The sequence below is a fragment of the Pteronotus mesoamericanus genome, unplaced genomic scaffold, assembly GCF_021234165.1.
Source record: "Pteronotus mesoamericanus isolate MK-2021 breed Mesoamerican mustached bat unplaced genomic scaffold, CSHL_Meso_final contig_27, whole genome shotgun sequence".
Classification (NCBI taxonomy): domain Eukaryota; kingdom Metazoa; phylum Chordata; class Mammalia; order Chiroptera; family Mormoopidae; genus Pteronotus; species Pteronotus mesoamericanus.
The window spans coordinates 26,895,621-26,907,822 of NW_026555115.1; the positions used below are offsets into that span (position 1 = coordinate 26,895,621).

At 35.7% G+C, this 12,202-nt stretch overlaps 1 protein-coding gene across 5 annotated transcripts in view; it reads right to left on the minus strand.

Moving 5' to 3' along the window:
* Positions 1-12,202, minus strand: part of STXBP5L (syntaxin binding protein 5L) — a 402,439-nt gene that overhangs the window by 182,891 nt on the left and 207,346 nt on the right. For all 5 annotated transcript variants that reach the window (XM_054575243.1, XM_054575242.1, XM_054575241.1 and 2 more), the window contains exons 14-15: positions 12,112-12,179; positions 6,965-7,005 (exon numbers count right to left, since the gene is read on the minus strand). In XM_054575243.1, the coding sequence (XP_054431218.1) occupies positions 6,965-7,005; positions 12,112-12,179 (109 nt within the window). The remainder of the gene's footprint in view (positions 1-6,964; positions 7,006-12,111; positions 12,180-12,202) is intronic.

Below are 12,202 nucleotides of genomic sequence, written 5' to 3' on the forward strand. Positions count from 1 at the left end.
TGCAGATAAAAACCAGGAGGAACATCTGGGGAGTGAGCAATATAGACCATACAACCCAGAGTTCCAGTACCTAGAAAATTAAAGCCTCATAGCCTCTGGAGGAAAAAACCTGTGGTGGTTGCGGCAGTGGAAGAAACTGCCGATCTCTTAGGAGAGTCTGTTTGAGGGGACCACAGGGTCTTAGAATGTACACAAGCCCACTCAACTGGGAATCAGCACCAGGGAAACATCTAGAAGGGTGCCAGTTGCTTGGAAGTGGGGGAAGTGTCTGAAAGCAGGCCAAGAGCTGATCAAGTGGCATTGTTCCTTCTTGGACTCCCCCCTGCCACATACACAGTGAAGTGGGTTGCCCGACCTTGGCAAATACCTAAGTCTTGCCTCTTACAATGTAACAGGTGTGCTGAGATGAAGAAATATGACCCAAAGAAAGAACAGATCAAAACTCCAGGAAAATACTAAGAGACAAGGAGTGAGCCAACCTATCAGATGCAGAGTTCAAAACTCTGGTAATCAGAATGCCTAGAGAAATGATTGAGTATGGATGCAAAGTAAAAGAGTGAAGGCTATACAAAGTGAAATAAAAATACACAGGGGACCATCAGTGGAGGGAAGGAAACTGGAACTCAAATCAATGATTTAGAACAAAAGGAAGACATAAGCATTTGACCAGAACATAATGAAGAAACAAGAATTCAAAAAAATGAGGAGAGGCTCAGGAACCTTGGGGACAACTTTAAACATGTCAAAATCTGAATGATAGGGGTGTGAGTGGGAGAAGATGAAGAGAAAGAAATTGAAAACTTATATGAAAAAATAATAAAAGAAAACTGCCCCAAACTGGTGAAGGAAATAGACACACAAGTCCAGGAAGAGAGTCCCCAAGAACATGGACCCAAAAAGGGCCACACCAAGGCACATCATAATTAAAATGCCAAAGGTTAAAGATAAAGGAAGAATCTTAAAAGCAGCAAGAGAAGAAAGTTACCTACAAAGGAGTTTCCATAAGACTATCAACTGATTTCTCAAAATAAACCTTACAGGAAAGAAGGGGCTGGAAAGAAATATTCAAAGTCATGAAAACCAAGGAACTACATACAAGATTATTCTATCCAGCAAAGCTATCATTTAGAATGGAAGGGCAGATGAAGTGCTTATGGATAAAGTAAAGTTAAAGGAGTTCATCATCACCGAGCCCTTATTACATGAAATGTTAAAGGGACTTACCTAAGAAAAAGAAGATGAAAACTATGAACAGTAAAATGACAACAAACTCACAACTAACAACAACTGAAACTACAAAGGACCTACACAGACTGAAAGTAAAGGGATGGAAAAAATATTCCAAGCAAATAGACAGGAAAAAAATGTTGGGGTAGTAATACTTATATCAGAAAAAAAAGACTTCAAAACAAAGGCGTAAAAAGAGACCCTGAAGGACACTTCATAATACTGAAAGGAAGAATCCATCAAGAAGACATAAACATTGTAAACCTATATGCACCCAACACAGGAGCACCCAAATATATAAGGAAAATCTTGGAAGACTCCAAGAAAGATATAGACAGCAACACACTGATAGTAGGATATTTTAAGAACCCACTGTCAACAATGGATAGATCTTCCAAACAAAACATCAATAAGGATATTGTGGAACTGAACAATGCATTAGATCAAATGGACTTAACTGACATATATAGAACCTTTCATTCCAAAGAGGAAAAATACATTCTTTTCAAATGCAAAAGGAACTTTTTCAAAGATAGACCACATAGTACGATATAAAACAAGCCTCAACAAATTCAAGAAAACTGAAATCATAACAAGCATTTTCTCGGACCACAAGGGCTATGAAACCAGAAACCAACCTGAAGGAAAAAACTCAAAAACATTTCAACTCATGGAGACTGAATTGTATGCTATTAAAAAACGAATGGGTAAATAATGAGATCAAAGAAGATGTCAAAAAGTTTCTGGAAGCAAATGATAATGAACACACAACTGCCTAAAACCTATGGGACACAGTGAAGGTAGTCCTGAGAGGGAAGTTCATAGAAATACAGGCCTACTTAAAAAGATAGGAACATTTCAAATAAATGACCTAACCCTCCAGCTTCAAGAACAGGAGAGACAACAACAAACAAAGCCCAGAGAAAATAGAAGGAAGGAAATAATCAAGATAACAGCAGACCTGAATGACATAGAGACTAAAAGAACAATTCAGAGGATCAACTAATCCAGGAGCTGGTTCTTTGAAAAGATAAACAAAATCGACCAGCCTTTAAGCAGACTCATCAAGGAAAAAAGGGAGAGGACCAAATACACAATACCAGAAATGAAAAATGAGAAATAACAACTGATACCACAGAAATGCAAAGGATTGTAAGAAATTACTATGAACAATTATATGCCAGGAAACTGGAAAACCACAATGAAATGGACAAATTTCTAGAAATATATATCCTCCCAACACTGAATGAAGAAGAAGCAGAAAGCCTGAACAAACCGGTAATAGAAACTGAAGCCATATTCAAAAAACTCCCAGCACAAAAAACTGGACTGGACTGGACAGTTTTACAGGAGAATTTTACAAACATTTAAGGGGGAGTTAACCCCTGATTTTCTCAGACTGTTCCAAAAAATCCAAGACAACAAAAGACTCCCAAACTCTTTTTATGAAGTCAGCATCATCCAAATCCCAAAACCGATAAAGACACAACAAAGAAAGAAAACTACAGGCCAATATTGCAGATGAACATAGATGCTAAAATCTTCAACAAAATATTGGCAAACCACATCCAGCAATACAATAAAAAGAGGATTCACCACAATCAAGTGGATTCATCTCAGGGATGCAAGGATGACTCAATATTCACAAATCAATAAACATAATACATCACATAAACAAAAGGAAAGACAAAAACGACATGATCATATCAATAGATGTGGAAAAAGCATTTGATAAACCACGGCATCGATTTATGATAAAAACACTCAGCAAAGTGGGAATAAAGGGGGCATACCTCAACATAATAAAGGCCATGAATGAAAAACCGACAGCCAACATCATACTCAATGGACAAAAACTAAAGACTTTCCACTAAGATTGGGAACAAGACAAGGGTGTCCGCTTTCACTATTTCTATTCAACATAGTATTGGAAGTCTTAGTCACAGTGATCAGCCAAGAAAAAGAAATAAAAGACTTCCAAATTGGAAAGGAGGAAGTAAAACTATCACTGTTTGCAGATGACATGTCAGTGTACATAGAAAACGCAATAGACTACATCAAAAAACTACTCGATCTAATAAGTGAAATTGAGAAAACAGCAGGATACAAAGTCAATATCCAGAAATCAAAAGCATTTTTGTACACTAAAAATGAAATATCAAAAGCAGAAATCAGGGGAAAAATCCCATTTGTTATAGCAACAAGAAAAATAAAATACCTAGGAATAAACTTAACCAAGGAGGTAAAAGACATGTACACAAGGAACTACACAACACTGAAGAAAGAAATGAAGGAAGACACACATAAATGGAAGCATATACCATGTTCATGGATTGGAAGAATTAACATCATCAAAATGTCCATACTACCCCAAGCAATTTATAGATTCAACTCAATCTTTATTAAAATACCAATGGCATATTTCGCAGAGAACAAACATTTCAAAAATGGATATGGAAACATAAATGACCCTGAATGGCCACAGCAATTTTGAAAAGGGTGAGAAAAGTAGGAGGGATCTCAATAACTGACATCAAACTATATTACAAGGCCACTTTAACCAAAACAGCCTGGTACTGGCATAAGACAGGCACATAGATCAATGGAACAGAATAGAGAGCCCAGAAATAAACCCATGTCTCTACGGTCAATTAATATTTGACAAAGATGGAAGAAGCATAAAATGGAGTAAAAACATACTCTTCAACAAATGGTGTTGGGAGATCTGGACAGCTACCTGCAAAAATTTGAAATTTGACCACCAACTGACACCATACACAAAAATAAACTCAAGATGGATAGAAAGCTTAAATATAAGTCGTGACACCATAGAAGTCCTAGAGGAGAACATAGGCAGGAAACTCAAATATCCTGTGAAGCAATATTTTCACCAATATGTCCCCTAGAACAAGGGACATAAAGGAAAGAATAAATAAATGGAACTTCATCAAAATAAGGAGCTTCTGCCCAGCTAAAGAAAACATCAGCAAAATGAAAAGAGAACCAACTGTATGGGAAAACATATTTGCCAATGATACCTCGGACAAGGGTTTGATCTCCAAAATGTATAAAGAACCCACATGACTCCACTCCAGGAAGACAAACAATCCAATTAAAAAATGGGCAAAGGACCTGAACAGACTTTTCAAGGAGAACTTACACAGGGCCCAGAGACATATGAAAGGATGCTCAGCATCAATATCCGTCAGAGCAATGCAAATTAAAATGACAATAAGATACCACTTCACAACAGTCAGAATGGCCATCATAAATAAATCAACAAACAGCATGTGCTGGTGAGGTTGTGGAGAAAACGGAACCCTAGAACACTGTTGGTGGGAATACAGACTGTACAGCCTCTATGGAAAACAGTGTGGAATTTCCTCAAAAAGCTAAAAATGGAACTGCCTTTTGACCCAGCGATTCCACTGCTGGGATTATATATACCCTAAGAATCCCAAAACACCAATTCAAAAGAACCTATGCACCCCAATGTTCTTAGCAGCACAATTTACAATAGCCAAGTGCTGGAGGCAACCTATGAGCCCAGGACCAAAAACTCTGGTACATTTACACAATGTAATACTATGCACCCGAAAGAAAGGAAGAAAGCTGTTACCCTACGCGACAGCACGGAGGGAACTGGAGAGCTTTATGCTAAGTGAAATGAGCCAGCTGGTGAAAGACAAATATCATATGATTTCATCTATACGTGGAACCTAATAAAAAAACAAACAAGCAAAGAAAATATAACCAGCAACATTGAAAGAAAAAAACAAACTGACAGTAATGAGAGGGAAGGAGGGGTTGGGTAGCAGGAAAAGAAGGAGAAATGTCAAATTAAAGAACATGTGTAAAGGACCCATGTTGGGGAAGGATTGAGGGTGGGAGTTGGGGGTGGGGGGGGCAGGGGAAAGCGGTGGCAGGAAAATGGAGACAAATATATTTGAACAATTAAAAGGAAACTGAACCTAAAAGAAGAAAAACAAACTAAGCAAAGAACTAGAACAGGGACCGAATTCCAGAAATGGAGATTACATCGAGGGTTATCAGCAGGAAGGGGGATAATGGGGGAAAAGGTACAGGGAAGAAGAAATGGTAGGTACAAAATAGACAGGGGGAGGTTAAGAATAGTATAGGAAATGGAAAAACTGAAGAACTTACATGTATGACCCATGGACATGAATTAAGCAGCGGGAGAATGCTGGGGGTACAGGGGTTCCCGGGGGAGGGGGACAAAGGGGAGAAAAAAACGTGACAATTGTAACAGCATGATCAATAAAATATACTTAAAATCAGCTTCTTAAAATATCCTGTATGCTTGAGGATGATACATACTCTATCATTAGAGTGTTACAGTGTCACATTTTAGAAGGTAGTGACTCTGAGGTGGAGTTAAAGGAGCAATGATGTTACTATGTTATTCATTTTGTTCCTGGAACACGCTCGGATTTGAATGAAAAGGTTCACCAAACGAACAAAAAAAAAATCTGCTCTCCTCTGGAATTTCCCTGATGCAATATTGCTTATTGCGTGGGATTACAAAGGGGCCTCAGAATTCATGGCTCTAAATCTTTTAATCATTTTCTCTTGCTAACAGTTTTTCTGAGGATTTAGCTTGCAGGTTAAGAGTATCATCAATAGTTAACTTTCTATTTTGTTGTTAGTTTAAGGGGGAAAATTGAGACAACTGTAATAGAATAACAATAAAGAATAAATTTAAAAAATAGTCAACCTTCTTCCTTCTGCTTTTATGTTTATCATAGTCTTCCTCAGGAACTGTTCACTTCTATAGCTTCAGTATCACTTCGATGCTGCTTCTTATTAGATTCCATTTTTTGACTATTCTCCTTGTCCCCTTAAACATCTTTACTTAAATTTCCTGGTGTTGCTACAAAATCCAAACCTCTAGCATTCTCTTGTATTCCTTATTTCTAAAAGAATTACTTACATCTTGCTGGTTACTTATCCTCAGAAATTTCTCCCATTCCTGACAGTCAAAATCTTAGCAATCTTTCAAAACTCACATTAAATGTTACCCCATCAAATACCTATCCTGGATCTACCTGATTCATATAAATCTCCCATTTTTTAGAACAAAAAGAATTAAAATTGTACTACATTTAGAGTTCTTATGTTGTTTGCCGTGTAGTTACATATGCGAAGCATTCCTTTATCTTGCAGCGACAAAATTTTCTGAAAGGTATGTATGGCTTAATTAAATTTTAAATATTTTTCTTTGCATGCCTTTCAACATTACGCGGAGTATCTAATTTCTTTTAAATTATGTAATTCTCAAGAATGTAAGAAAATTTTACATTTATCAAATAATTTCTTTTGATTTTCACATGACTTGGTAGACAAAGGGTGGAGACTAGTGGGATAGAAACACTCCTCCAATAGCACAGTTAGGAGGTAAAGGACATTCCTTAAACAGAGGTAATCTGACAAAATTTGGTACTTTTTCCACTGCACTTTGCCTTTATAATTTGCCTTTTATATATATAATGGTTGGTGGTAAAAAGTGACTTAAGTCCTGTTTATATTATAGAAGTACGGAAGAGATACTTTAAATTGAGCTAATCATATAGGAAACTGGATTTTGTAACACAACCATGTACAAATGCTAAAAATGTAACTGAAATGTTAACTGTCCAAACCAAAAAGTGGTGAATAGCTAGAAGTATATATTAACCAAGTGTTTTTTCTGTTATAAAAGGAGAAAGTTAAAACTTACTTGCAGAAGCATCCCAAAATTTTATCGATCCATCTGCATGACTAGGCAAAAAACAAATTAGTATTAATTAATGTATATTAAGCAAAATAAATCATTCCAAAAGTGTAAAACTTGAGTTAATATTACATTCAAAAATACTGTTCCAACGAAAACAAGTGTACACTAAATCATTTCTAAGCTCAAAACAATAGTTTACCTATAAAACACTAAAATCTAAACTTAAAAAAGAATAATTACTTAAATTTTATTCAAAGAAGATTTTATTGTGTAATAAAGAGCAATTAAAACCTACCTGTTGGAAAAAAACCCAATATTTTTAATATAAAATTGTTTACACTCAATAAAAAGATACCAGAAACAATTAGGATTATTTAAAGTAATTTTGAAATGAATATAATGGTGAAATTAAATTTAAGCTTCAAATTACAAAAATGAAATCTTTAAACCTATGAAAAGTTTTATCACTCTGAGTAAGAACTAAGAAAATAAAATAGGATAAAATACTTTCCAATACATTTTTTGAGGTCAGCTTTATTTTCAATCAAAATTAGAAAAAAATCTTCACAAGAAAATTACAAACCAATATTCTTTGAGCATGGGCATAAAAACTGTAAACAAAATTATTAGCAAATTGAATGAAGTTTCCTTTATACATCATGCATAAGTAGGTGGGATTTATCCCAGGAATGCAAGGACAGTTTAACATGAAAAAAACTCAATCACCATATTGTAATTCATCATACTGAAAGATTAAATACCACATGATCATCTCAATAAATGCAGAATAATCATTTGGCAAAAATTTACCATCCATTCATGAAAAATAAAACCTCAACAACCTAGGAACAGGAAACTACTTCAACCTGCTAAAGGACATCTAGGAACAACCTACAGATTCCACACATAAGTAATATTGCACAGTACCTGTCTTTCTCTGTCTGACTGACTTCTCTCAACATACCACTCTTTAGGTCCATCTATGTTGTTGCAAATGGCAAGATTTCATTCTTTTTATGGCTGAGTAATATTCTGCTGTTTAGATGTGCTATGTAGTCTGTCCATTAATCTATTGATAGACACCTAGGTTGCTTCCATATCTTGGCTATTTTAAATAATGCTGCAATGAACATAGGGGTTCTGTATATCTCCTCAAATTATTGTTTTAATTTTTTGGATAAATATGCATAAGTGGAATTTTGGATCACATATATGGTAGTTCTAGCTTTAATTATTTGAAAAATACCCGTACTGTTTTCCACAGTAACTCACTAATTTAAAATCCCTTTTCTCAACATCTTTGCCAGCCCTTATTTGTTGTCTTTTTTATAATAGCCATTCTGACAAATATGAGGTGATATCTCATTGTAGTTTTTATTTTATTTTATTTTTTTAAATACATTTGTCTCTGCCTACCTCCCACCACTTTCCCTTGCCCTCCCTCCTTCCCTCCCTCAGCTCTTCCTCTTTGGTTTTGTCCATGAGTCCTTGCTATATGTTCCTTGACTTTCCCCTTCCCTTCCTTTTCCCCGCCCCCTCCCTCCTTCCTCATTGTAGTTTTGAATTGAATTTGATGATTAGAGATGCTGAGCATCTTTTCATGTGTCTGTTTGTCATCTGCAAGTCTTCTTTGGAAAAATGTCTATTCAGGTCCTCTGTCTATTTTTTAATTGTTTTTCTTTTATGTTGAGTTGTATGAGTTCTTCACATACTTTTGATATCAACTCCTTATCAGATACAACACTTTATTCTTTTTTTTCTTTTTTCCTCTGACTCTATAATTTCATATTACCTATCTCCTAGTTCACTGATTCTTCTGATTAAGGCTGAAGTTGATCCCTTCTAGTATATTTTCTAATTCAGTTATTGTCATCTTCTACTCCAGAATTTATTTTTCATTCTTTATTATAATTTCTATCTCTTTGTTTTCATTTTGCTCATCCCTTATTTAAATTTTGTTTAATTGTTTATCTGTATTATCTTAGTGCCCTGAGATTTTTAAAGACAATTATTTTGAAGTGTTTGTCAGGTAATTCACAGATCTCTATTTCTAAATAGGACTAGTGATCAGTTTTTATAAGTTTATTTTGTCCCTTTGATTACCTGTTTCCTTGTGTGCCTTGTTATTTCTTTTTGGGAATTTGTCATTTGAAAAACAGCCACTGATTATGAACTGGCTTTGTACAGGGGAAGACCTTCACCAATCCGCCTAAATGGAAATTGTGGGGCCTCTCAAACCTTTAATGGAGATGTGTCTCCTCTGGGCCTGTGTGTTTAATTTCTCAATTAGAGACATTTGCTGGTTTTCTTCAGGGGTGTGTAGTCTTATATTCCCACTACTGTCTGTTTTTAGTACTGCAAATTTTTGATGAAGTTCAACAACCACTGAGTTCTTTTTTGCTCTCTGAACCCCCCAGGCATCCAAGTTCCATCAGTACTCGGATTCAGGTGAGACAGAAATTAATCTCTTGGGAAGCCCCCTGAAAAGCAGGAATATTTAATGTACATTCTACTCCTCTCTTTCCCTCTAATGAGAGAATGTACAAGTTGGGCATTCCTCCTAGACACAAACTACGGCAATTTTGTGGAGTGGCTGACATAGTCAAAATGAAATTAAATAGATATTTAAACCCATTTCAATGTGGCAGTTCTTGGCTTTAAGCTTGCCTGAGTACAATTTTTTACTGGTTTCTTGAGCATATATTGTTGTTTACATCAGTGTCTCTGTGGGAGAACAAGGTCTGGGGCCACCTATTCTGATATCCTGCCAATGTAACTCTCCATCAGATTTTTATAGAGTATTTTTCAATTACTTTTCTCTCAAAGTGATTGTTTTCTTTTACATGAAATGAATGTATTGTAAATAGCATATAATTGGGTCATAATGTTTAATCCACTCTGCCAATCTGTGAATATGAATTGGTGTACTTCGAGCATTTATATTTAATGTAATCATGGATATGTTAGGGCTTCAGTATGTCATTTTCTTCTTTCCCATTTATTCCTGCCTCCCTATGGGTTACTTGAATTATTTTAGTACATCCTTTTTGATGTGTATTTTTAGTGTATCCATTTGCATTGGGTTTTAAAAAAATGGTTGATCGAAGCATAACAATTTGCCACAATCTATTGGTGTCATCATACTACCATTTCGAGGAGAGTATAAAAATTTTATCTCCATTTCCATTACCTCACCTTCTCCCTCTTAGAATTGTCTAAATATTTCCCCATATGTACATAAAACCATACCAGACAATGTAACTATAATATTTTACTCAACCATCAAATATAATTTTAAAAACTCAAGAGAAGGCCTATTGCATTTACCCATATTTTTGCTTACTGTGTTTTTCCTTCCTTCTTAATAGTCCAAGGTTCCTTCTTTTATCATTTGCTTTACATTTACAGAACTTCCTCTAGCCACTCCTTTAGGGTAGGTCTGATGTTGACAAAATTTTTTGTTTCCTTCCTTTGAGAATGTGTTGGTTTTTCTTTAATTCCCGAATGATATTTTTGCTAGGTATAGCATTCTGGGCTGCCAGTTCTTTCCTAGAAACACTTGTAAAGTGTTTTCCACCTGGCCTCCATAGTTTCTAATGAGAAATTCACCATCATTCATATTTGTTTTGCCCTATTAAGAAAGGTGCCATTTCTCTCTTACTGTTTTCATTTTTTTCTCTTGGTGTTTAGTGTTCAGAGGTTTGACTATGATGTGACTTGTGGATTTCTTGTGGTTCATTTAGTTTCTGGAATCTATAGGCTGACATCTTCTGCCAAATTTGCAAAGCTTTCAGGCATTATTTCCTGATATACTTTTTCCAGCCCTATTCTTTTTCTTCTCTCCTTATTCACTAGATTTCCACTGACACAAAAGGTAGAGGGTGTGTGGTTCACCACTGCTTGGCTGTGATAGAAATTCTCCTCACATGATCTCCTCTGACACCACAGGTGATGGGTTTCATTACCACCCAGCAAAGTTAAAAGTCTCAGCATCTTACCCAGCCTTTGTTTAGTGTCTGAAAATGATACTTCTCTCAGGAGGAAGTTGAGGCACCATTTTTATAGCCTAATAAATGTGAAAATCTAGGCTCCTTAATATGCCTTGGCTTGAGTGGATTGGGGTGGGGCCATAGTTTTTTTTTCCCCCTGTGGAAGTTAGCTAGATTATTTTCTAAAAGTTTTCTGTCTTGATAGGCTACCCCTTTCACGTCCTTTGGCTAGAGAGAACTAATGTTGTTCATGTTTTGTTTTGTTTGTTTGTCTGTACCCATTGACAAATGCAGATTGCCAGCTTCTTCAACTCTACTTCTGGGATACAGGAGGCAAAAACCAAAAACATAAACCCTGTCAATGTTATTCCGTGAGACGGGGGCCTTGCCCGTCTGACCTCTCTCCATCTTTCCCAGTTATCTTATGTTTGTTTAATACATACTATTCAGGGTTTTGTTTTTTTTTTTGTTTTATTCATTGGGAAAAATAGGGAAAAGTTCATCTACTATATTGTCCCATAAGCAGATCAACTTACTATCTTTTAAATCTCACCTTTTTCTGTTGGTATGTCTCTATTTTTATTCCTAATATTAGAGCATCAAGTAGGCTACTACCAAAAGTGGTTACTTTTCTGATGCTATATATTTTGAAGCATACTTCAAATAACCACCTGATGGGGTTATAGAAGAGTCATTTGGCAGGAATTAAGAGATGTTGATAAGGGCCTTTCTGAGGCTAAAAATCTATAATTTTCACAGGAATTCTTCCTTGACTAGTCTCTTATGATTTTTCATCTTTTGACTTTCTCCTACTGTTATAATGTACACTTAATTATTTTTGTTATATGTATACGTTTTCAGTGGTTTCATTTTACCTTCCATCAAGGTTATAATCTTTGGACAAAATTTGTGTCTTATTTTTATTGTTGACACTATTATAGATGTTCCCCTTGCCCACCTCCACCAAGATCCTGTCCTCTTCTCCCTCTGGCCCTCACCACACTGCTGTCTGTCTCCATGGGCTATTAATATATGTGTCTTTTATTTTTACTTCTACTTAAACTGTCAGTCTGCCTAGGGCACAATTATGAGAAATTGTAAAAGCTCAATGAAACATTTTTGATGATGAATTGATAAATTTAAAAATCACATCCCACTTACCCAGTAATAATAATTTCTGGATATGTTTGTGTTCCAAGGTTCCAAGCTCCTCCACTGATTGGCCACTCCTAAATATATTATCCAGGAAAAT